This window comes from Streptopelia decaocto (genome assembly GCF_964273445.1).
Source record: "Streptopelia decaocto genome assembly, chromosome: 5".
In the NCBI taxonomy this organism is placed as follows: Eukaryota; Metazoa; Chordata; class Aves; order Columbiformes; family Columbidae; genus Streptopelia; species Streptopelia decaocto.
This window is the reverse complement of record NC_138659.1, coordinates 17,044,564-17,069,929: the sequence shown is the minus strand read 5'-3', so window position 1 is coordinate 17,069,929 and position 25,366 is coordinate 17,044,564. Positions and strand designations below refer to the sequence as shown.

Genomic DNA, 25,366 nt, shown 5'->3' with positions numbered 1-25,366 from the left:
TAGGAAAAAGAGATTGGTAGTTTCACAAGAATTGAAGGGTGCTGCTTCTCTGCTAGGTAGCAAGAAAATGCTGTCCTTTCTATTGCTTTTGTTTTGGACTTGGATAGAGAGAAAGTGGGTGTTGTAACCTCATCTAGGTGTTCCTGCTCCGGCAGGGGGATTGGACTAGATGATCTTTCAAGGTCCCTTCCAATCCCTAACATTCTGTGATTCTGTGTAGTTACAACCACGTGGCCATCCCATCTGCATGCTCAAATGGGAGAAGCCTGAGAGGACTATGATTCCCCATATTCGGTCTGCTCCCATGCAGTTGTTTGAGTTTTCTGGCTGGCTGTATCCCAGAGGGATGTGTGTCAGTCTCCCCTGGCAGTTTGTCTGGCAGCAGAGACGTGTTGGTACCCAGCTGCACAGATTCTGCCATGCTTTTGGGGTGTCAACAGCCATTTCAGACAACTGCCCACCAAGGACAGCTGGAGCACACTTGGTGGAGAGACGCTTGGATTTTCCCTTAGCTATGCTAGCTGCTTCTGGTGCTGATTCTACTTATGCTGTCCCTTTGGCCCACAGGTGAACCTGGATTCATGCACTCGGGAGAAGACAAGCAACAATATGCTGGAGCCTACACTGTCCTGCTTTGATGAGGCTCAAAGAAAAATATTCACCCTCATGGAAAAGGATTCTTACCGCCGTTTCCTCAAGTCCCCCTACTACCTGGACTTGGTCAGCCCACCTGGTGCTGGCTGTGGGCCCGAAAACTGCAAAAGAAGCCACGCTCACACTTTAGACTGCAACTCTAACATCATCTCTCAGTGTGCCTGAACCTGCAGCAAGGCAGGAGCAGGCTGGGTTCTCGCAAGAACATCCGGCAGCAAAAGCATTCATTGGCATGAAGCAACAGAGCTGTCTCCAGTAGCTGTCTAATGTCCCAGTTGTACCCCATGTCACGCAATAGCCAGCATTTGTAACCCAAGCCAGGCTCAGTTGGTGTAGCAAACCCTCCTCTGACTCAGTCGGTGTAGGAACCCTGGAGTCTGTGTCTGAAGTGAAAGCTGGGCGCAGTCATTGCATGGCCACTGTGGTTCTGGTGAGCCTGGCAGGCCCAGGATGGCACGAGCCACCAAGGGACAGACCCACAGTGTCGCAGTGTGACACCTAGCAAGGAGCAGGGGCAAGAGGAAGCCAAGGGAAGTGCTGGGGACTTTGATCTCCCCTTTCTAATCAGCAAAAGCTTAGATGGAAAGGACTTGCGCTGGTCCTTAGCTGTTCATATAGCTCCCAAAGGTCTAGCCTTTCAGTAGTATATGCTCAGAACTCAGGCTGTGCTGCATTACAGTAATCAGACACAGGAAGAGCTCCTACTTCTTCTTGAAGGGAGACCAAAACTTTTCGGATGAATCTTGATCACCACAGCCACAATTGCAGGGAAACTCTCCTCTCTGGTCACTTCTCCCTCTGTAGCATCTAGTTTATGCTGGCCAAGGATTTTTTCTGGGCCTGTATGGAGCTATTATTTTGGAGGAGGTTCGTTATTTCATGTATTCTTAACTTTGTCCTTCATGCTCCAGGTTAAATATCATAGCTGAGTGGAACAGAAGCATGTTCCTTTGCTCCCAGACTGATAGGTGTATATTACTGACTCTGGGGAGTACATTTGGATTCAGGTTTGCCTGCCCTGGTTTGTACAGAGTGGTTTGTGAGGGAATAGAGCCACAACCACCACAGCTGGGGAGGAAAGGCCCTGCTTGTGAGTACTTGAAAATGTCTTTTTTTTTGTTATGTTATTTATGGGAGTTTGTATTTCAGTAGTAGCATGACTCACTTTTTTCTTGAAAATGGTAGGAGGAATGTGTCAGTTTCATTAATGCTCCTGGGCTTTGCTAGAAGGCAGCTTACATTTTAATCACTGCAGTCAGACATGGCCTTCGCTATAGGCTTTGGGACTGACCTTGATCTGCAGTTGGAGGCATGAGGAACAGCTGCAGGTCTTGCTGCCTTGGGCTGCAGGACCAGGCATCACACTCTCCCCCAGCCCTTGGTCTCTCCTTAGCTGAATGTTGCTGCTCTGACAGCTGTACATTCCTTGCTCTGTATCTCAGTCCAGACAACAGTTCTCACATCAAGGTTTTTCTATGACAGGAGGAGGCTGTGGTTCTCCCGTAGGCACTTCCAGACCCATAGAGAAACATCTCTTTTAGCATTTGCTTTATTTTGTATTTATTTGATTGTACTGACACATACCACCCTGCATGTTCAGCTAAGAGATGGAGAGGCTTGCTAAAGCTCTGAACATAGCCAAGCATGTGGCTATGTTTCATTTTCCTCTGATACTGGGAACTCTTGATAACTATTGCAAAAACTGTGTTGATATTTAAATAATGATGAATACATTCTAAATAAAAATGTTTGCATTAGTCCCTTCTAAAATGCAATTGTGTGAACCAAAGAAAATGCATGGAGATGCAATTCATTGGCCAAGGTTACTCTAAAAAGTCATTTTACAAATGGCTTTGCTCAGGGGTTGTTTCAAATTATGGAAAGATGAAACAGCTGTTATATCCTTCAGATACCCTTGGCACTATGAGCCTGGGGGACGCAGGGCTTCTTGTGGTCCATGCTGTGTCTGACAGTGAGCTCAGCACAGGGACCGCTGTCCTTGCCGAGGGGCTGGAGTGAGCACAAAGCCCCCTTGACAGCCTTAGAGGGGGGAACATGAAGGAGCACCTCTTTGCTGCAAATGTCTTCCCAGCCAGAGCTCCAGAGGGGAACACTTCTAGCTCAAAGCTCAACCTGTCCCTGGCCTGAACCCTGTGGTGCCACCAGGCAGTGGGGCTGGGGGTGCCTGTGCTGTGCTGGTGCTGGGGAGTTTCCTCCGGACCAGCCTCCTGTGGGGATATTTTTATTCTCTTTTCAGTTTCCTGAGAAATTGCCACATCTTTTGCAGCAGAAGCTCTCAGATGCCTTTGGTCTTTCCAGGGCTTTTGGGCACAAGTTTTAGGAGCGCTCTGCAGAGGGTAAGGGAATGCTGCACCTTCAGTGCAAAGAGACAAAATGAATAGTCCATCGAGATAGTAGCAGAAATACATGTTTATGTGTGGATTATTGAGTGGTACAAGAATATGAGTTAACACAACCAGTTCCTCAGTTGCACACCAGTGTCCTGTGTCTTCCCTACATGAAGATCTCTTGTGGAAACCACACAGGGAACATCAGCCTGAAAACCCATTTCTTGCAAGTGCAAGAAGCTGATCCCCACTCCTGACCTGCTCCAGCTCTTGGCCACAGCACTCAGCACCCTCCAGGTAATGACCAAGGACTGCGGGGACCCTGAGCAAGCCCTGGGACACCCTCAGCCCCTGTGGGCAGTGGGCAGCCCCTGCCACTGCCTCACAGGTTTTGACAGTCCCCAATGCTGGAACCGGGCAGCACCACAGAGCCCTGCTTGGGCATGTAGGAGGAGAGCTGGGTTATTCGCACCATGGCCAGTGAGGTGTGAGGGTCTGGGTCACTTGGAGTAACCAGAAAACACCCAGCAAACGATCCCCCGGTGTTAATCTGAGGGATGCAGGTGCAGGGAGCCCTCCTCCACATGTCCCACGGTGGGGAGCAGGCACCGGGGAGGCACGGAGGCAGTGTCTGGTGCCCCAGGACCCCGACTGCAGCATGGGGTTGCCTTGCCCCACGGCAGGGGTTGGGGCCCCTTGGAGAGCATGAGACCTACCTCCTGCACCGGGGCTGCTGGAACCCAGCAACCGTGGGCACAGGGTGATTTTGGAGGGTGTTTGGGAAGATGCACCTTCACTCAGGTGGATGGCCAAGGTTTCCCTTAACAGCATTTGGGACTGCACTAAAACCCCCACACACTCATCTCTGTGATGGACCCCAGGCACAACATCCAGAAACTCTTGCTTTTTGACTCTTACTGAGGATCCAGATGCCCACGTTAGGAGTATGTATATATGGGCGTGTATACTTGTATACGACTATAGGGTTACAGATGTACTATGTGTTCTGTGTATAGTGCTCATACATACACCAAATTTCATGAGAGCAAGAGTGGTACAATATATGAAGTATTTCCTACCAGAAATATGATGGTGGGTATCAGCCCAACTGTAAATACCCCAGGGCTTGTGGAAAGCTCAGCCATGGGGTGGGCACAGTCATTGCTGCCTTTCTGGGTCAAGCCTGCCCAAGTAATTAGCCAAATGACCCTTCTACACAAACACAACTCGAAAACACTTCAGGGACCACATTTGATGGCCACCTGATAGCTCACTGGCACCTGTTCAATCACCCCCTAAGTAGGCTTCCAGGATTTTAGCAAAAATTGAGCTGGGGAGGGATTTCCAATAGAGCTGTTTTGTCTCTCCTGAATCCAGCCTCCACCTTTCTTTTCAGCACATACATATGTAGACACCTTCTCCCTGCCCCACAAGCTGCTGTTGAAGCCAGTGATATCTCAGGTTTGCATGGCATGTAGCAAGTCCACCTCCAGCAGCATCCCGACCTCTACGGTGTCAGTGTTGGCATTTAATTGTGAAACATGTGAGGGTATCTGGAAATAGCTGCCAAAGGATTAAGTAAAAATGAAAGATCTAGGTCTTTCTGCATGGAAGCCTGTTTGGCTTTGCATTTCTATGAGTCACACTGTAAACAGGGAGCTTGAACATGCTGAACCTGCTCGTGTTGACACCAGTCCATGGAGATGATAGGAGGGTGCGTGGGCAGAGGTCGTGGGAGCATCCTCAGCAGAAGGGCTGGCCAAGCAACCCTTTCCAGCCCAGCCCTGCTCCTGCTCCCCCTTGTGTTGCTGGGGGATCCTGCACCCTGTTGAGACGACTGTCCTGCTGCTCATGGGCTTCCTTGCAGCTCTTTGGGGCCGCCGGAGCCACCCCCCGCCCCCGCCCCGTGCTTGCCCCAGGGGAATGCCCTGCAAGCATCACCCCGTGCTGCTACAGCACAAACTTTCCCAGGCCACTTGCTCCAGAGTTAGAAAAAAAGTCACGTTTGTGGTGGCCTCCATCCTTCCCCTGCATCCCCATCCCTGCCTAGAAAACACAGCCCACTTCCTGCAGCTTGGGATGTATTTTTCTTCATTGCCATAGTGACAATGTATAAATATTTGGGGCTGGTGGGGATTTGATCAGATTTTGAAAGTCTTGAAGAGGCTGGCAAACCCATTGTTTATGTTATTGCATTTCACATGAAGTCTCATGACTTGCAGTTGAGCTTGAGCAGCCTGGGGGGGGTGACTGGTCCAGGATGCCTGCTGGGTGCACGGTTGCTTCTTATTTTGCCCGCATCTGTCATGTGGCCAGCTGAAGTGGCTTATTGCAAGCCATGGCCCTGCGGATGCTGTGGCAGCAATCCATTGCAGGGATGAAACATCCAGGGCCCGTGGGGCAGGGGTTCATTGCATTCACCTCAAGGCTGAAATGAGACCTCAGCTGCCTTTCATGTATGCCCTTGCCCCAACCTCAGATGTTATTTCTTCTGGTAGCAGTGAGCTGGCTTTGAATCATTCGAAAAGAGCTGATGATTTTAAGAGACAGCCTTATGGAAACACATGTCCTGGGCAGAGGGGAGGGGACAGGAGAGAGAGATGCAGGCCACACAAACTCAGCAGAGTTTGCCATCTGTTCAAGAAGCCAGGGGGGTTATTTTTCATATTTTCAATTAGTTTGGGTTTTTTTGTTGGTGGTGGTTGGTTGGTTTGGGGCTTTTTTTGTTTGGTTGGTGGTTTTTTTGTTTGTTTTGAGGTTATGTGTGTGTATGTGTGTGTGATTTTTTGTTTTGTTTCTTTAATTGGATCTGAACAGTTGCAATTGCAGCTTTTTTTCCCCCATTGTGATTTTCCTTCCTCCTCTAATCAATGCCCTCGACTGGGTTTGTGCAGAAGTATCGCTTTGGCATGCCTATTGCAGAGAGAAGCAGCTAGAGTAAGAAATGGCTGCAGCAACATCCCTGAAGCTGCAATCCAAGCACACCACCAGCCACCGGCACTGCTTAGGGCTGCGCGTAGGCACTGGGGACACGGGCACGGACTGTGAGCTCAGTACGTCATGGAAGTGTTGGAGCAAGCGGGATGTCTGGGTTGCTAAACAGTCCTGGTGTTTTGAACAAACAGATCCTGTTTTATCCTCTTTACAGTTTTTAGTGTGAAGTGAACAGGCTGACAGCTGACTCCAGGTGAGTCACGGGGAAAGCGATGCTCCAGGCTTGGTCTTCCCACCCCTCCTGCCAGCCAGGTGCACCTGCAGTGCCATTCCTGAATCTGCCGTACCACCACCCCTGCTGTACCCCTGTTCCTGCCAAAACCCCTGTCCCTGCCATACAGCCATCACTGCTGTACAGCCATCACTACCATGCAGCCATCACTGCTGTACAGCCATCACTGTACCTGCTGAACCGCTGCTTTCTGAAAACAAGGTGATGCCAACCGTGGTGGCCAAGTCCCCCCTGCACCCCAGGGCTGCAGGCACGCTGGGCTTGTTGGGGAGGGGAGCACATGCTGGGTACCCTGAGCAGCCTCAGCAATGCCCTGGGAAGCTGGGAGAAGGGAGAGAGCCTCGGGCAAACCAGTGATACAGGCAAAAGTGGGAGAAAAATTGTCGTGTCCTAATGAGTCCTAACAAGGCAGAGCTGGCACTTCTGACTAAAGCTGAGTCCCACAGTACCAGGGGTGTGCTGGCTGCCCGAGTGGCTCCCAGTTGCTGCGAGGCTGGGGCTGCTCCACTGCGCTTCAGGGTCCCAAACCCAGGGAGGATCACCAGGGATTTCTGCTAATTGGTCTTTTGTGGGAGAGGAAAGAGACTGTAAAAGAGGAGACATGAGGACATCTGGCAGTCCAACACACATGGGGAGATGTTTAGCAACAGCCCCGGGTGCTGTTTTAGGGTGGTATCAAGAAAGCAAAGCAGCTGTAGAAGAAGGGGCAGGTGTTGAGATAGAAGCAGTGGGACCGCCCGCAGGGAATGCCTCGCACAGCCCTGCTCCATGGCTACTTGATTAACTCCTGATAAAACTCTGACCGCACAAATCTGGGCAGGGAGTCTTTCTCCATCAGGGCAAAGATCCTCTTCTGGGCCATGTCAAAGCTGCTTGGTGATGGGTCCACCAGGTTCTTCATGGTCACAGCCTTGGTGAAGTGGTCAATGTTCACCTGTGATGGGAGGGTAAGAGGGATGGGGACCCTGCCTTTGTTAGGGGTGGGGGATGGCAGCTCCCTTCACCTGCTCTGTCCCACCAAAAGCCACACAGATGTTATGGGTGTGGACTGAAGCACTCTCACTTACCTGGGGAATTATTGGTGGCAGATCACTAAGGATGAGCTCTATTCTGCAGCAAATCTAACTCTGGGGAGAGTATTACTGTAAATTGTCATCCCTTATGAACAATGTAAGCCCTCTGTGGGGACAGGCATTAATTGGAAGTGCCTGTGGCAGGAAACAGCCCAGCAGAGGCTGAGCATCCAAATTGGGGCTGCCAAGGGTGGGAATGCAGCCTATGGGGATGGGGCTGCCCCTCATCAAGGGACCAGCCCTCCGAATCCCTCAGCCATCACTCTCCTTTGGGATGGAGGCCACCAGGGCAACAGCCTCATCCCTCCTGGTACCATCTCCTGCCTTGCAGCCACTGACCTCTTTGGGTGCCTCAGTCTGGATGAACTCCTCATAGATCCTCTTGGCCTTCTCTGCCATCTTCACAGGGGACTTGCTTTTCTTGTAGTCCTCACAGGCCACCCAAAACTCGACGTTCTCCTCACTGAACTCAGAGCGCAGGAAGCTGTGGAAGCTGGTGAGCCCATCTGCGGGGGGAGACAGTCCCTCACTCAGCATCAGGGGTGCTGAGCCCTTGATGAGCTCCTGGAGGGATGAGGCATGGGGGGACATGGGACTGGGGGATGCGAACTTACAGGGGTTTTGCAGGAGCTTCTCCAGGGAATCACGCCACTGCAGAGCCTCTTCTGGTGACGGCCTGAAGGGAGTAAAGAAAGCCCAGCTAGTCCATGCTCATCCCACAGCCCCAGTCTGGCCTGCAGGTTTTTAAATAATTCTTTTAAAAACATGGAGGAATGGAGTAACAAGCTGTGGAGACTGTTGCAGAGCAGGAGGCGATGGCTGAGCAGCGGAGATGCCGCTGCATCACAGTGCAAGTGCCATCATCCTGGGATAGCTGAGTGCCAGGGAAGGTGAGGACAGGGCTGGGTGGCAAATTCCCCTGTGTTTTGAGTGGAGACATGGCTGAACTGCAAAGTGGGTTCCCTCTGCAGCCACAGGTCCCCTTCTTGCCCCAGAATCTGTGCATGGGAGGGCAGAGTGGGCTCTACAGCCAGCTGGGAAGCATCCCTGTGTTTTCCCACTGGGCTGGGGTCAGTGCTCCTCCACCCCCACAGCCCACCCCGTGCCTATGGCAGGGCAGGACGTCGACTTCAGTTCTAGCCGTCCCCAGTGAAAACCTTCCATGTTTTTCATGTGCATAGTTCTTTTTTTTTTTTTTTTAAAAAAAAAAAAAAAAGAAAAAAAAAGAAAAAAAAAAGAAAAAAAAAAAAAGAAGCAATTATTCCAATGTGACTAAAGAGGGCTGTGGTTTTGTTTGGTTTGGTTTGGTTTGGCTGGGGTTTGTTTATTTTCTGTCTTTGTTTTTTTTTTAGCCTGGAGGAGTTCTACAGAGCTGTCCTGGGGCACACGGCTTCTGCCATGCTGCCCTATGTGGGTAATGCCCAGTGCTGGAGGGGAATGGAAGCCCCCACGCCGCTGTGCACCGGACCCACTGCAGACCATTCCTGCTCCCCACAGGCAGGGCTGCAGCTCAAGCCTGTTTTGCTGTCGCAGGGACACACGGCTCCTCTGGCTGAGCAAAGCATCCCCTGGGCTGGTGCCAGGGAGGGAGCAGTGGGAAGGACAACCTGTTGGTCCTGGGGGCCTCGGTACTTCAGCAGTGGGGCTGGGGAAAGTGCAGGTGCTCCCACTCTGCCCAGGTGGCCCCAGGCAGGAGAGGAGAATGGCAGAAATGCAAGGTTTGCTCAGCTTAGGTATCCAGCCCTCACTTGTCATCAAACTGTCAGTATCCAGCAGTAACGACCATGATGGGGTCTATGATCATTCACTTTCTGAATCGTGACTTGCATTTGCACTTGCTGTCAAGGATCAAAAGTTCTCCCTGCTCCCAATTCCTCCCAGGCATCTCCCAACCCCTGGTGAGGGGGAGAATCGCTGCAGCAACTCAACACAATCCAGATTTCCTCAGCAACTCAACACAATCCAGATTTCCTGGAAACTACCAAATTCACTTTTCCATTACCTGACTGTTCCAGGGATGATATTAACTGTGAGCGAGATGCTGGTAGGTGAATGATACCAGGGCTGCACAACGATGCAGCGCAGGAGAAAACGACTCCTCCAGCCAGCGAAGATGTTCACCAGCTTTCAGCAGGGACAGCTAATGGGGACAAATGTGTCTCCTTCTCAAGGGCATCTGGGGCATGACAGTGACTGTGTATGAAACATGCTGTCTATCTGGGGTTCTGCCTGTCCAGGGAAGCTCTCACAGGGCAGTGCTGCAGCTGGCACCGTGCTGGCAAGTGTCCCCATGTGCTGCAGCCATCAAAGTGACTACAGCTCTCTGTGGGCTCATGTCAGGGTGAGTGGGGCGTTCATCTGCATGTTGAGGTTGTTTTAGCAATCCCTTGGTGGAGCATTACCTGTTTAATGTTGCCTGGGCTGGAGAGGAGTGTGGGGAGAGGGACTGGTGTAAATAAAAAATTCATTATTTTAAAGCGGAAATGGAAATTGTGTTAATCTTGCAGAACAGTATATCAGCCTCTCTAGCTGCTCCTCTGCTTTGCTTTGTCATTAAACCAGCTTGGTGCCGGAGAGCAGAGGCTCAGGACAAAGGCAATAAGGTGAGACAATGTCACCACTGCAGAGCTGCCCAGAGCCTGGCATCATGCTGTGAGGCCATGCACCCAGCTCAGGGACACGATACTGTGCTGAAGCCACCAAGCTGGCCAAGGCTGGCACCTCTGGGCTGAGGTGGGTGACTCAGAGAAGTCCAAGCGCTGTATGCCTCTGGTAAAACCTTTATCAAATAACATGAAATCTCATCAAATGTAAATTGAGTTTCTGTGAGAAATCTGGTTTCCATAAAGCTGTATTGCCTGACAGATCTTACACTGCCCTGACGTAACTCAGAGCCTGCGCTTAGCCGGCGGGTCACAAAGAGTGTGCCACGAGTTCTCTGCCTTGTAAAACCCTCTGTCCCCAGCCCAGACCCCGCAGCAGGGTCTTCAGCTCCTCTGCATCCCAAAAGGGCTCACACCCACCCTTCCAGTGAGGCATGGGGGCCAGTGCAGCCTACCCTTGGTGTGGTACTCACTTCTGGACCTTGGGTGGCTTCTCTGGCTTCTCTGGGTAGGGGATGATGAAATCAATGGCTGAGTCAGGCTTCTGGAGCAGTGTGCCTAGTTTGGTCTTGATCTCCTTGGCCCTGCAGGAGGGGACAAGCAGAAGCAGCTCAGCAGAAGGATGAGGCAGTGAGGATGGTCCCTGCCCTGCACCCATGTGGACCCCAGTACAGACCCCCAGCACAGCTGCTGGTGAGGTATGAAGCTGTGTAATTAATCACACATGGACAAATGGACTCTAATGCTGTAAAAAGATGCCTGGCTGAGGTATTTCAAGACAGGCACTCAGAATTAGCAGCAGCTCTTGATCTTGATCTCTTTGCTTTGTCCCCATCTGTGGCTGGGATAATTGTATCAGCAGAGCTGGCAGGCTGCTCTGAGGACAAATTAGGGGACGTGTGTGCAGCACTCAGTTTCTATAGTGACACGTCCTGAGGAAATGAAGGAGCTCCCTTTATAGAGGAGCCTGTGCAGGGTGCCATGCTGGGCTGCACGGCGGTGCCTGCCCCACGCTGAGCCCCATGCCATGGTGCATCCACCAGTCCCACAACACCAATAGCTGCCGGAGTAGGGTGCCCTCCCTCCCCAGGTCCTGGCCTGTGGTCAAAGGGACCAAGAAACTGTCCTTATCATGTTTCCTGAGCTTTTTGAGGCTGCTGCCTGCAGCGATGCATGGTGCAGCTCCTGAGCCCAGTGTTCTGCTACCAAGCACCCTCACACAATGCAGCCAAAATCCTCCCTGTCCTGGGGGATGCTATTGCTAACACATAGGTTAGCACACACTTCTATACTTGCCAAAGTCAGGGTGAAACGCTCCTTGGTGTGCTTTGTGCCCATCCCTGGCCCTCCCAAGGACTCAAAACTGGGAGCTTTCTACTCTGTAGGCATTTTCATTGGGATTATCTTATTTTTCTATTGCTCTCAAGGACCACCAGCAATGCATACAACCAGCAACCCTCAACACTTCCTGCTAGTGCTCGCAGTTTTCTCACTCCTAAGTAATATGAAAAGCTTATGTCTGCAATGGGAAGGTCCTGCAGACAGTTAACTCCTAGGTACTGCTTTTCCTGGGTAGGGGGGGAGAAGCATTTCAGGAGGTGAAGATATCTGACTGGCAAACGAGTTCCATCCTCCATCTTCCATCCTTCATCCATTGGAGGATACACAGAAAAGAGGGGTTGGCAGCAGGTCCAGCTGTCCCCCAAAATGTGCCCTTTTGTGCAATATGACTTGTAATGTGGTCCTGACTACCCAAAACCACAGAGAAGGATCCCCTCTGCTGTAGCTCGGTGTTAGCAGCAAGAGCAAGCTGAGATTTGCAAAGAAAATTCAGGTGTGCTGCGTAAGACTGAACAAATAAAAGGGTGGAAATAGACAGCCTCCATTGCCCCATCTTTTCAGGGCAGGACTCTTCCCTGGCACAGCAACATTTGGTGACTTCCAGGCTCACTGGCACAGGGTGTGGATGAAAGCAAGGGGACACATGGCTTCCCTGCAGGCTGGCTGGGCTGGGTGCCTTCACCATGACACAGCTGTCACAGCCAAGCTGCAGTTTCCCGGCTTCAGGGCTCATTGTGCTCCTCCTCTCTGCTGTTTATTTTCACAAGCCCTTCCTTGGACAATCACTCCGTTGCTATGTCTGCTATTTCATTTCCATTCCTTCATTTTTTTTCTCCTCCCTGTAAAACTCCCCCTGTGTTTTGTTTTTCCACCTGCCAGCCCCCCAGGGGTGACTTTTTGAGACCTGGTGCAGGATCTGCTCCCCTGCCCACTGCTGCAGAAACCTGCCTCCAACAGCTGCCCTTGCACAGGAATGAGCATCCCAGCCTGGGTCTGCATGGACCACCTGCAGTGGGTGTACAGCACGTGACAGCACAGACCCAGAAACCCAACTGTTTTCATGGAAAATCAGCTGCTACAGGGACAGCGTCTGTTGCTCTTGCTTCTAAGAGAACTTGAATCTTACCTGGAGAGACCAGGACCTCATGCAAAGGGTGATGAGGTCCCCACACTGAAGAGTCTCTGGGACAGGGATGCTGCTGTGCACTGTTTGTCCTGCTCCCTCCAATAAATCTAACACACAGTGGCCTAATGAGGTGGAAAGACCAGACTGGGAGCAGGACCTGGGAACCCCCCTAACCTGATGCCAATGAGATCAATGCATGCACAAGATTTGGATGCAACTGACAGCAGCTTTATGGAGCTGCAAGTACTCTCCTGGATAACACTGGGACCTGATTCAAAATCTTGCTCTCCAATTCCCACCCTCTGACAGTGACTTATGGCCAACATCTGCCAGGCTCAAAGGTCACTAATGGACCTTAATGGCCCTGAGCAGCCCCAGCTGAGCCCCACACCCTGCACTGGGATTCCATTTAAGCGCAACCCTGGGGCTACCTTCCCTAGCCTTGTCTCCTGGATAAATGTTGGACCTATATTGGAGTCCCCCTGCCTGCTGCTCCCCAGATGGCTCCATCCCACATGGCTGTTGATGGACCACCAGAGGCCACCCACCCAGTTGAAGCCCTGCAGGTCCCTTTGTAGGGACAGCAGCAAGAACCTCCCCACCCTGAGCAAGTTCTTGGCTGTGGAGCATTAGTGAAACATGTGGAGACCATAGAGATGAGGAAGTTTGCGAAAGGACAGCCAAAAAGGCTGAATGCTTGCAGGCTGGTGTGAGAGAAGGACTATTTAAAGACTTCAGCAACAGCTAAATAGCAGGATAAAAATGGCAGTTATAAACACAAATACGTCTTTCAGAAACCTCCCAGCTATGCCTGAGTGAGAAAAAGCAAGAGGACCATAAACTGTGGAAGGTTAAGTGTGAGAACACACAGGAGCAAGCCAAGAAGAAGTCTGAGAAACAGCTTCCAAGAAGCATTAAAAGAAAATATGGGCTCTGTCAAACACATCAAGAGCACCAAGGCTGCTGGGGAGGGCCAGGAGAGACTCCAGCTTTAAAAACAAAACAAAAAAAAGAAAGAGAAGCTTGAGTAAGTTAAAACTATAGCTGAAAGCTAAAGCTGCTGCTGTGCCTGAGGGCAGGGAGATGCCAGAGGAAATGCCTCTTGGGGGAAAAAAAGGCTCCGGGGGGGGGATTCAAGGAGCCATAGAGCTGCGAGTGTGACGCTGTATGGGCATGTCAGCAGCAGCTGTATCAGACAGCTGTGGTGGACACATGGACAAATATGGTCTATTGGAGAGAAGTCAACACAGCTCTGGCAATAGGAAAAGATTCCTACAAAGCTACCGATTCTCTGAAGAGGCCAGAGAACGTGTGCCTTGGGGAGAGCCAGGGGCTACCAGCCCGTTGGGTCTGCAGGGGACCTTGGATAGGCTCTCCAGACCCCAGGCAGCTGCAGGGGTGAAGATGATCCTGTGGATGACAGCATGGGAAAGGTAGGAAACAACGCACAGGGGACATGGTGTGTTTCCCTCAGTGGGGATGGTCCTAGGGGAACCCAGGCTGCAACCATGTTGTTAGATATATCACATGTACAGAGAGAAGGGGTTGGTGGTTGGGGAGATGTGCTGAGGAACAGCAGGAGGCTCTCATGAGACTGGCAATGAAGTGGCTGTTGAAATTCCTCATAGAGAAATAAAAAAAAAAAAAAAAAAAAAAAACCAAAAAAAAAAAAAAAAACCAAAAAAAACAAAAAACCTAGTTTTAGAAAGTAGCAGAAGAGTGACAGCAAAGATGAGAGCAGAGAAGAAATGTGTTGCTCACCCACACCTGGGAGAGTGCTGCTCGGCTGCTCGTGGCGCAGCAGGCAGCAAGAGGCCAGACAAGGCGTGCACAAGGGTGGTCAAAGGACACTCTTCAAATAAAGAAATTGTCACAGGCCTGCTGACCTGTTCATGCCTGTGGTGGAAATTTGCCTTGCTTTCAGGCAAGTGGCATCAGCCTGCAGTGGCACAGCTTGAGCTGATGAAGGGTGACTTCTCCCAAGCTCTCCCCAGGGCAGCGAACACCCTCGTTCTCATCAAAAAACCCATACTAAGGCATTCACAGCTGCAAGGAAATCCTCACCGGGTAATTCACGTCCTAAGTCTTTTAACAAATATCCTTCTTAAGCAAGAGATGGAGCACCCCACTGCCACAGGGAGCCCCCACCCCCCATGCCTCTGCTTCTCCCCGACCCCCTTCCAAAGCTCCTCCATCCCCACAGGAGAGGGCAGATTTCATTGGGGGTGGAAATGGCTGGAGCCTCCCCAGGGGTGAAAGCAGCTCAGGAAATACCACTGTCGCCCTGGACAGGTTTTGAGGCAAGTGACAGGGTGGAGGGCGATGAGAATGGATGCCACAAGCAGGGCAGAGCAGGCGCTTTGCGTAGCACCAAGTCTTGTGAGCCGGGCCAGGAATGGTTAATCTGCGTGCAAGGGAGACACAGGCAGTTAAAGAGGATTTTAAGGCCCTTTGGAGCCAGGGCTGTTTTTGCCTCAGAAAGGCAACTGCTTTCCTGCTATTTTCCTCCCTTTCATCTTTTGCAAACATTAAGGTCTGCGGACAATGTGGTCCTGCTCAGGGGAATAGCTGAGGTTGGGGGGGAGGGTGGAATTTGGGGCAGCCAGGACTTCCCCAGCAGAGAGGTTCCCAAACCAGAGGGGACAGTTTGGGACTGGACCAGCGCTTGCCTGCCTGAGGGTCCCAGCCACTCACAGCATCCTGCTGAGCCCCTGCCAGCAACCCTCCCATCCTCCCAGTTCAGAGCTGGGTGACCCCAGTCCCCGTAAGAGCTGTCCATGGCAGGGCTGTGCCAGGGGAAGAGCCTCCCTGTCCCCACATCCCCGCACAGGCTGGCCGCTCTCACCTCTCCAGACAAGTGTGGGGCAGCGCAGCTAATCCTTTGCACATCTTGGCAGGCTGTGGGTTTCCTCGGCTGTGAGAAAAGTGTGAGCAATGGCTAAGACAGGCAGCAGCAGCTCCGTCTGCAGCCCAGCTCCCCCTTCTCGCTCCTATATAGCTCCTGGAGCTGGACCCCCGCCAGCCCCGTAACCAATGCCGGCTGTCCAGCCGCAGCTGGCCCCGGCAGCTTCTGGATTTTGTTTTCTTCTCTCTAAGTTCACATGGAGGGAAAAATGAAAAACGTGGTTTTTCTGGAGTGAGATCAGGTAATCAAATTGGAAGGACCAAGCTGCTGTTTAGGGGGCTTCAGGAAGCCCACAGGCTTTCTTCTTAATGACATATCAGGCTTCAGGTCAATATTCAGAAGAGACAGGTAGAAATGTTTCATTCAAGCAAGGTTTTTTTCCAATGAAAAATGTCACTTTCATAAAAGTAAAAGTGCCTACAAGAAGTCTTGCTATTGATTTAAAGGCTATAGCTAATGTCAAAATATCTACAGCTTCAACAGTGGTTATTGGCTAGCGGGTAGCAGTGACTTTTGTTCCAGAACAAATTCATTTGAATGTAAGCTTAAAAAAGAAAAAAACCTTTTAATCATAGTGAAAGTTCTGGTTTTGTCTGGCAGTGACACTTTGAGGCCCAAAAGAATTCCCACCCAGAAGTTTGTTATGTGGAGAATTTGGACCCTTTTTCCATCTCCCTTCAGGGCAGTAAAACAGCTGCCAGACCCCAGAGCTGCCTACAGGGTGGGAATTGGGGCCTGATCAGTGACCTGTCCCTGCCCGCCCCCCATGGCTCTGCCCCCTGGGATGCAGCCTTTCCCTCACCTAGAGCTTGGCTGCTGTGTGGTGCTGCGGTGTTTCTGTTTGCTCGGATAAGGTCTCTTTGATTGCTCCAATGACTCGCAATCACAGAGCCAGTGTCTCCTTATGGTTGTGACATCTGTGGCACAAGTTTCTCTTGGCACCAGCCAGGCAACCAGGCACAATGTTGGGTCAACCCGAGGGTGAGACTGCCTGCTGAGAGCCAAATCACGTCAAACATGGAGACCAGCCTGTCACCAAGGGGCTCTGCAGCCAAAGCCCTGGCTTGGTGTCTCCCCGCAGGTCTTTGCCACCCCACATGGGTGCAATTACACCCACTCCAGCACAGGCACATGCAGAGGGTGTGTGGCTGCCACCCCACCCCCGCCAGGGCACCCTGGGCACCCTGCTCAGGCATGGGCTCAAGGTTCACCCTGGAAATGTGTCACATGCCTGTCCCTCAACTCAGCTGCCTGGATGACTGTGAAAATGTGCATCCGAGTGCCTTGTTTAACATCCACAGCTCCGAGCTGGGAACAGCAGACTTTGCTGTCCACACCCCAAGGGCACTAATGGCCTTAATTGCCCTGACCAGCCCCACTTACCCCCTCAGCCTGGGGCTACATTTAAGCTCAGCCCTGAGCCCTGTTTTTCCTCTCTGAGCAGTATCAGAGGTATGCCTGGCTCTGGCTCCTGGATGGACTTTGGACCTGCTTTATGATCCTCTCTTCTGCTGTTCTGCGATTATGCAGCAAGCTGGCATTTGTATTTCAGTGTGTGAGTACAGCAATGGAAAGACAGAAGTCTGCTAGAAACCATGTCTCCCTGGAAAGCCTGGGTTAGCTTTTTACTGGTTTGTAATGGAAATTGAATGAAAAAAGTGCACCCTAAAATTTCAGAGGATGAGATGCTCAAATGACATTTGCCTGGGCTTGGGCTGATTAGAGGCTCCCAGGTGCACGCCAGGAGGGGTACCAGACCTAGGGTGGAGGGGGGCTGCCCCTTCTCTCTGCCTGGCATTGGCATGCCCACCAGCCCACTCATTCCTTGCAGAAAGAGGAAGAAAACAAGAGCAGCCACAGAGGATGGAGGTACTTTACTCTTTCACAGGCTGCTATCACTTTACCCTTTTCACAGAAGAGTCGGGGGGAGGCTCTGTTATTAGCACAGAGGTGCCTCAGGCCAGTTTGAGGATGCCCAGAGCCCAACTGCCCCACCTGCCAGCAGCTGGTGTGCAGCCCCCCACTCTCCTAGAGACTACAGCCTTGCAAGCTCAGCATCTCTGCTAGGCTAAGCCAGCTGCCCTCAGGGCCAGAGTGTGCCAGGGCCATTCGTTTTCTAGCAGGGTTGTCACCAGGGTGTCCTGAGTGCTAGGCCAGTGCCTGCCAGCTCAGTGGGTGCTTTGATAAGCTCATTTGAAGGTGAGGTGCTGTTTGTGGGGTGCCGGCTCCTCCTGGCACAGACGAGAGTGGGTGACAGCGAGGGGTGGGTGAGAGGTGCTGATGGTTCTCACAGCTCTGGGGCAAGGAGGGGCCGTGGGACTGCTTGGGGAACCCCCGCAACCTCTCAGTTGGCTGCCGAGCCATTGAGAACACAGATAATATTTTTTCTCATTAATCTTAGTAATAAAATTAGTGTTGAAATCCTAGGGGAGCTTGGATCTGTGGGGTCAGGCAGTTTGTGCAAACGCTTGTCCAGCAGCCACTGAGCACCCGTACATGCTCCCCTTCCAGCTGCAGCCAGGGCTGTTGCCTCTGGAAAGAAAGAGCTGCTTCGGGCAGGGTGGGAGTTCTACGAATGCACAGACCCAGCTGGGGAAACTGAGGTCCAAAATGAGTGCTGAAACTCCATGCAAGCAGGTGATAAGGAAACTACACCATGTGCTGGGATTGCAGTTGTGCATTTTAGCAGAGACTTCTCTGAAACACTGAAAAAGAAATAAGGATTAAGGTTGTATTTTCCACAGACCTTTGTCCAGTAAGAAATGTTTGTTTTGTCCATTTCAAGGCTTTAGAGTGCTAAGAAAATATTTCCAATAAGAAACTACCCAGATCTTCCTTTTCTTCCCACGACAGCTTAATTTGTTTAAGAGCCCTTCTGGGAGAGGTTTTTTTGAGATCTGAGTGCACTCTGAGGACCAGATTGTTTTGTGTATGCCATGGCTGGTTTCCTCCAAGAGTGCTCTAGGTTTTGTGTCTTGCAACTGGCCCCTCAAAAGCCACGTGGAGTTTCTCATTACACCAGATTTATCCTGGGCCCTGTTATTTCAAGAGTTTATTATCCTTTCTAGCAACTTGCCTTTTATAGAAGGCAGCCTCACTGCTTTGCAGTTTCCTGGTTCCCACTGGAACTTTTTAAAAATTAGCATCATATTTAACAACATTGACTTTTTGGTAAAGGGATCGCTAAGTCTCACCCAGGTGAGTATTTGGCAGTTCATCTGAGTGTTCCTTCTGGCAGATTTTTAACCATGTGTTCTAAAAATTGGGTTAAAAATACCCTTATTCCTTTTCCTAGACACACACACACACACACAGACACGCACTTTGGAACAGTGATGCAAATGTTTGTCCCCTGAGGAATGATACTAGTATGTGCTCCTTCACAGCAAAGGCCAATGCAAGTAACCAAGACTCTCTCAAATGGCCCTTTTCTTCTTAGAGAGCCTGATCACATCCTGTCCCCAAGGCTCTCTGGAGAACTTTTTGCTTCTCACATAGTCATGATTAATTTTTATACCTTTAGGATGCTTTCCTCAAGTCTTCTGTAGCCTGACTTTCACCTGTAACTTTCCAGAGGTCGTGTTCTTTTTTTCTTCTCTCGTCTGTATGCAATTTTCACTTCTTTTAAGGTCTTATCACTTCAGGTATTCATTCCCACTCCCTAGTAAAAGCACATTGCCTTTTTAAAACAATCTCTTAGAGCGCTGGTGTACATTTACACCTATGTCTTCCAATGCTGCATGTTTGAACAGCCTTTGTGTGCCACTTAAGATCAACACCCCTCAGATACTTGTGTAACGCTCCTGACCAGCCTACCTCTCATTTCCCTTTTGACATTAAATATTACTCTAAAGGCATGGCTTTTGCTCTCACCAGGACAGTCTGATCACTAATTACAGCTCTGTGGCCCCTCATTTGTTACCTTTGAACTAAGCCCTACGCATGGTTGTGTTTTTCAGGTACAGCCCTCCCTTTGGTCCCTGTTAGCATACAGTGTGGGGTTACAGCATCTCACCGCCTCCACCAAGCTTCTGAGGTCCAGCCCAATAACTAAAAAGCTTGCGTAGAAGGAAGGAGATGGAGGAACCCTCCACTTGCCACATCCAAGTCACTGACACAGGAGCCACGGGTGAGGTTGAATAGGAGAAAACCCTGGAAAGCAGCATTACCCAGAGCACTGGGACCCTGGCCAGCTGGGAATTCGGAAGTCACGTAAGTCCTGCATCGCAGCTGTGGAGCTGCCAAGTTCCTTGACCCTGAGCACTAAGCCTGAGAATGTTCAGGGCTGTCGCTGGGACATGGCAGGCTCCTCACGCTTGCTCTGTGCCCACAGCAGTGACCCGCTCCCCTCCCAGCACCCTAGCAGCATGGACCACGGACAAACCCACACTGAGATGTGCACGGGGCTGGCCTCACATCTTGCAGACACAGCCCTTGGGAACAGGGCTGAGCTCTGGTTCACTTGTGTCTATAAGGAGAGCCCAGAGGAGCCAGCGGTGACAAGTGTTTTCAAGTCAAGGCAAGTATTTATGTGGTGTTTATGCTACTGAAGCATCAGCCTGGATCTGAACACCAGTGTCCCTGGAGCAGCCCCTGTGAACCTGGAGCAGACCAGTGAGAACGAGCTACATGCTGTATGTTTGCAGAGACTGTGGGCAGAGCCAGCAACCCAGGAAGGGTCAGAAACTTCTGCTGAGTTCCCAGGAGCCCCACTATTCAAGTGGCACTGGTGCCACTGGGTGCGCTGTGGGGTGCAGTCCCAGCATGGGCACTTGCTGTCCCTGCTTTCCTCCGTCCATCTACAGCATGGCCACTTGCCCACATGTTCCTTGAAGTGTCACCAAAAGATGCTATCTGTGAATAGATGTGGTTGGGCTGGTGATGTGCGAGTGGCAGGCACAATTTCAACACAAAGCACAAACAAACCGGTCACAGGAATTTATTTAAGGCCTGAATTCAAGAAATTGCCTGGATTACACCACTTTTTACCCGGACTGGCATGCTGGATCCAGGCAGCAGAACACTATTACTCCTCACCCATCAACCAGCACCTGCATTTTTGATCACTTGACAGAATCAGCTGCCATGCAAGGAAGCACACCCCTATTTCCACATCAGTAATGCAAGCACCCCACTCCTCTCCCACCTGTGCCTTCACCCTCAGCCCAGAAGAGCATCTGAATGGTGATCAAGCTCTTCCCTGCTCATCTCTTCTGCACTACATGCCCTGCTGTGGCACTGCCTTTCCCAGCTTGTGGATGGCCGCATTCTCCAGCACCTTCACCTTCCCCTCACCCGGCTGCAGCACACAGGCCACCATAGCCCTGGCCACCCTTTCCACAGGCACCGAGTAAGCAGTGGGGAAGACCCAAGCCACAACACCCAGAAACTGCCGGGTGACCCACTCCGCAGGCCGGGACTCCTGGCGCTTGCACAGGAGGACCCTGCAGAGAGAGGAGGTAAGATGGGTCAGGCTGAAATCATCCCCTGGGAAAAGGTAGAGACTGGGTTCTCCAGTTGCACCAGGGGCCCAGCCCAGCTTGCTAAACCCACCTGGGGGCTGTGGGGCTTTGGCAGGGTCCTGAAACATGTCCAAGCTGAGCCCTAATACACTGAATTTCTTTCCCCCCAGTGCTGCCAAATGCAGGATGGCAGTTCTCCCAGGCAGCAAGAGCATAATATACCTGAAATTATATAGGTGAGTATGCCCCCTGCATAATGTTAATGTCTGTGCAGAGATAAGCTTTGACTTATGTCCCCCAACCACTGCTCTCAACCCAAGCCTCTTCTCCTTGCATGGCACGTGACCTTAGCTTTGGGACAGGCTGTAGGAAATTGCTGTGCTTGCTCCCTGCAGCACTGGGAAGCAGTGTGCTTGGCCCAGAGCTGTGTTTGCACCTGGTGGCTTGCTCCACTTCCCTCCACAACCTTCCCCTTACGCAAGCTTTCTCCCTTTTTCCATATCCCAGCACACGGCCCTGGTAACCCTCCACCTGAGTCCTGTGCCCTCCCTCCTCCACCGCTACTCACGCTGGCCGCAGAATGGTACAGCGATCAAAACCAACAGCCTGGACCAGGTTCTCCACTTCTCCCTGTCAGAGCAGTTGGGTAGGATGAAAGGAGACAAGGATGACTGCGAGCACCATTCCATTCACCCCGTGAATTGGGGGAAGCTGCTGAGCCATGGGCAAGATGGCACTAATATGAATGCAAAGCTGGTCCAGGCCAGACACTGCCTGGGCAGCGAGAAGCTCTCCAGGAAAAGGCAGCGTGGGGCAAGTGTCCACAGTGCACACATTGACTGTTAGTCAGCAGCGCACCCTTGCAACCATCATGCTAACTGCAACTGGATGCTCCTGAGACAGCATCTGGACACAGTGACCAGCCTGGGGGTCCCAGCACAAGACAGCAGCAGACAGAAGGGAGTCCAGCAGATGTTGGAGGCTGCAGCACATAACATATGGTGCAGAAAACTTTTGCAACTGGTATGGTGGCACCCAGGGTGCCTATGGACTCTCTACCCCTGGACAGTTCACGTCTCACCTGGACATAGCTATGAACCCCTGCGCTTAGCTGTAATGCCATCCTGACTTGAGGTCAGGGAGACAGAGTAGGGCTGGAGACCCCAGCATTTATTTTCATGGTTTGAAGAGAGAGATGGATGCTGCACACAGGTGCTGTGCTGCTTCAGATGAAGCCAGTTGCACGGCTGCCCTGCCAGCCCCCTTCTCTTGCTCCCTTGTCTTCCAGTAGCAGGACACCCACAGCCATTTGAATCTCTAGAGGACCTCAGCTCCTGCTTCATTCTCCAGCATCCCAGGGTTTTGTGACTGCACGAGCATCAGGAGCCCACCCCAGCTGCCCCCTCACCTTCACACGGAGGTAGAGGAAGCGGCTGTGCGGGTTTGCCCCCTGGGAAGACTGCAGGACAAAGTGTGTGCAGCCCCCTGCTCGTGCCAGCTCTGCTGCCTGTGTGACATAGTCCCGGTCCACACGGATGAAGCCAGCCTGCAGGTAAAGGGGAGAGCGTGGTCAGCATGGCAGGGAGAGGGCAGGCAGGACCCCTGCCTCCCCCGCGGGGGTCCCGCTCACCGTGCCAGCCTTGGCTCTGGTGGTGCCCAGGCAGCAGAAGCCGACGTCGTGTCCCTGGAAGGCAGCAGCGTGCTCGGTCAGCCGCTCGAAGTCCACCACCGCCTGCTCCTGCGGGGAAGCCGGGGGTCAGCGCGCCCGCCCCGGCCAGCCCCCCGCTTCCCCGGGACCCCCGACCCCGCGCACCACGACCGCTCCCGTCTCCTCGTCCAGGCTCAGCCGGCGCCGCCCGATCAGCGTCACCCTGGCGAAGACCCGCCGGGCCAGCAGCTCCCGCAGCAGCACCCGGCCCGTCTCCCCCGAGGCGCCCAGCACGAAGCAGCTCCTGCCGGCCCTGCTGCCACCCGCCGCCGCCATGCCGGTGGGGCGGGTCCGGGCGGGGAGCGGCTGCGCTGCCGCCGGCCGCTTCCGGCTGCCGGGGCGCTGGCTCGTCCCGGCGGTGCTGGCGGCGTTGCTGGGGCGACGGGTGCAGGCTGCAGTGCAGCACGCTGCCCTCAAACGCTTTTACAGGGACTGGGGGAGATTGCAGGGTTTCTGTCGCCCCGAGCTGTCCCCCGGCTGCCCCACGGACCCCACTCTCAGCCTCGCCGTTGCTCCCAGCGCGCAGGGAAAGACGCCTGCTGGTGTCTCCGCTCCTGTCCCTCCGCTTGGCGTCCTTGCGGTGGCAGAGCCCACGGCAGAAAGCGTCCCCGGGAGGCTTTCTGTGCCCTCGCTGCTCAGGTGGAGGGGATGTGTCCCGGGAGGGATGCTCAGAGGGGTCTGTGACCTGCCGGGCGGCTCCTCCCTCAAAACTGTAGGGCTCAGTGTGTCGTGTCGCTGTGACCCCGAGCAGAAAGTGAGCAACCCACCTGGGCACCAGCTCCAGACCCAGCCACAGCCGTGGGATTCACACCCCAGCGGTGACAGCAGCCCTGCCCGCCGGGAGAAGCCTCCGATGCCTGAGGAGTGAGGGGATGGAGCCCACTTCCCCGGGGAACCCTCGCTGAGCAGGTCCTGGGGTGTGCTGGCAAGCACAGCCCCCCTGCTCCAGATTCCTGCCTGGACATTGTACCGCTGTCAGGGACGATGACAATCATCACCAGGGGGCCAGGTCCGACTGGGAACTAACCCTGGGCATGGCTCTGGGGTGGGTGCGTGGGTACCCCGGGGCTCTGTGCAGCTGCTCCCACAGGCAGTGTCAGGGGGCCCCACAGCACCCCAATCCTGTTTGTCCTGATTCCTGGGCAGGGAGGTGCAGAGGCTGAGTGTCTGGTTTTGGGATCAGCCAGGCAATTTTCCAGCCTGGTGTGTTTGCTGAGCATTCCCCTTGGCCAAGGGCTGAGGATGAATCCCTGATGCACGTGCGAGGCAGGACATACGTCATGAGCGTCACCAGGTTAATGGCCAGCATCCTGCTCCATCTGACAGTGTACTGCCGGCACCCACGGCCACGCACCTCATCCGGTGGGCTGCACCCCGCAGCCACAGGCAAACCCAGGTGGGTGCAGGAGGGGGAGGCTGGGACATACTGGGATTTGGGGGTAGTGGGATGAGTGCTTGAGGGAGGGGTGGGATCAGGATGCGTGGGGGTCATGCAGCACTCCCATTGCTTGTAGTCTGCTTCTCCTCCACATCAGGGCTTGGTGGGGCCAGCCAGGTGCTGGGGCACCCACTCTTCTGCTGGCATGGAGGAACGGTGCCAGCACAGAGTGGCATTCGACTGCATGCCCCAGCCGACAGCCTGCTTCCCCGACTGGATGGCAGGGCTCCCTGATGCCCTGCCCCTCTCCTGCCTCTCCGTTCCTGGCACCCATGACTCCCTCAGCCTGTTCGGTGGTCGGCGCCTGCGATGCCAGAGCTGGGGGCTGGAAGCCCAGCTGGCAGCAGGCATTCGCTTCCTGGATGTGCGCTGCAAGCTGGTGCGAGGTGAGCTCCAGGTCTACCACCTCTGCACCTTCCAGCGGGCCAGCCTGCGGGGCGTCCTGCGTCGCACCCTGCGCTTCCTCCATGCCCACCCCGGCGAGGCCGTGCTCATGCGCATCAAGGAGGAGCTGCCCATCTTCTCTCGGCCCGGCTTTGCTGCCCAGCTGCGCCGCTGCTTGCTGGAGGAGGGACAGGGCCATGTGTGGTGCCAGGAGCAGGTGCCAACACTGGGCCAGGTGCGGGGGAAGATTGTGGTGCTGGAGGCGCTGGCACAGGAGGTGCTGGGCATCCCCTATGAGCAGCTGAGCATCAGTGATGCCTGGAACGTACTCTCTCTGGAGCGCAAGTGGGCACGGGCCCAGCGGCACCTGGAGAGGGTGGCCAGTGGGGACACCACCACCATGCACCTCACCTTCTGCTCTGGCAATGGGCTCTTCACCTGTCCTGAGGAGGTGGCTCGCTTTGTGAACCCCCGCTGCTACCAGCACCTGCAGCACTGGCGGGGGCAGCCCGTGTGCTGGGGAGTAGTCATCATGGACTTCCCTGGGGCAGGACTCATCCAACTTATTGTGGAGAGCAATTCCCTGCGTGCCAGCGGACACATCACAGCATCCCCCAGCAACCCCCCAACATCCCCACAGCACCGCTGTGGCAGAGAGGACAGGTACCACATCCCCACAGCACCACCGCGGCAGAGAGGACAGGTACCACATCCCCACAGCATCCCTGCAGCAGAGGGGATGGATGCCACAACGAGCACAGCTCCACTCACTGCCTGCACCTGTGTCCATTAGGACAGACACTGCCCCTAGCCCCATGCCTCTGCTGAAGAATGTCAACACCCAGAGAAAAAGTAGGCTTCTAGTTCTTGCTGGGCACTGTGAAGCCTTTGTGTGACAACAGTGTGACAGCACCAGAGGCAGCAGAGGAGGAATGGCGGCTGTGGTTGGAGCCAGACAGCCCAGGAAGCTGCCCCCTGCACGCTGCTCTCCCCTGAGGAGCCAGGTACGGTCACAGCATGGGGCGGGGGCGGCCGAGTCCCTGGTAGAGCAGCAGGGATGGGGTGGAGGAAGAGGGTCTTGCCTTGGCTCCTCTCAGG

The 25,366-nt window shown here is 53.4% G+C and overlaps 3 protein-coding genes across 7 annotated transcripts in view; 2 read left to right on the top strand and 1 right to left on the bottom strand.

Moving 5' to 3' along the window:
* RGS4 (regulator of G protein signaling 4) overlaps positions 1-2,411 on the top strand; it is a 34,960-nt gene extending 32,549 nt beyond the window's left edge. For all 4 annotated transcript variants that reach the window (XM_082052258.1, XM_082052259.1, XM_082052257.1 and 1 more), the window contains one exon: positions 568-2,411. In XM_082052258.1, the coding sequence (XP_081908384.1) occupies positions 568-819 (252 nt within the window). In that variant the 3' untranslated portion in view covers positions 820-2,411. The remainder of the gene's footprint in view (positions 1-567) is intronic.
* Positions 2,412-3,064: 653 nt separating this feature from the next.
* Positions 3,065-22,763, bottom strand: LOC309439547 (regulator of G-protein signaling 5-like). Of its 2 annotated transcripts, XR_014184027.1 has the most exons (10): positions 22,552-22,763; positions 22,369-22,476; positions 22,147-22,284; positions 21,307-21,368; positions 15,217-15,285; positions 10,378-10,488; positions 7,916-7,977; positions 7,641-7,807; positions 6,379-7,162; positions 3,065-6,326 (listed from the first exon to the last, which is right to left on the bottom strand). XR_014184027.1 is itself a non-coding variant. In XM_082052253.1 (9 exons), the coding sequence occupies exons 1-9, from the start codon at positions 22,720-22,722 to the stop codon at positions 7,001-7,003; spliced, it is 1,050 nt and encodes a 349-aa protein (XP_081908379.1). In that variant the 5' UTR covers positions 22,723-22,763; the 3' UTR covers positions 3,065-7,000. The 2 variants fall into 2 exon arrangements, 1 of the variants encoding a protein (XP_081908379.1); XM_082052253.1 differs by having other exon boundaries at positions 3,065-7,162.
* Positions 22,764-24,068: 1,305 nt separating this feature from the next.
* LOC309439957 (1-phosphatidylinositol phosphodiesterase-like) lies at positions 24,069-25,158 on the top strand (the record flags this gene model as incomplete). The annotated part of the gene is made up of 2 exons (XM_082053150.1): positions 24,069-24,971; positions 25,062-25,158. 2 exons carry the CDS (start codon positions 24,069-24,071, stop codon positions 25,077-25,079), a joined length of 921 nt encoding a protein of 306 aa, XP_081909276.1. The 3' UTR covers positions 25,080-25,158.
* Between the last annotated feature and the right edge of the window lie 208 nt (positions 25,159-25,366).

Coding starts and splice junctions, on each gene's coding strand:
- LOC309439547 (XM_082052253.1), bottom strand. CDS start 22,722: ATGGCGGCGGCGGGTGGCAGCAGGGCCGGCAGGAGCTGCTTCGTGCTG. Junction 22,285..22,368: donor CCAGAGCCAAGGCTGGCACG/GTGAGCGGGACC, acceptor CTTTACCTGCAG/GCTGGCTTCATCCGTGTGGA. Junction 7,978..10,377: donor AAGCCACCCAAGGTCCAGAA/GTGAGTACCACA, acceptor TACTCCCTTCAG/GCCGTCACCAGAAGAGGCTC.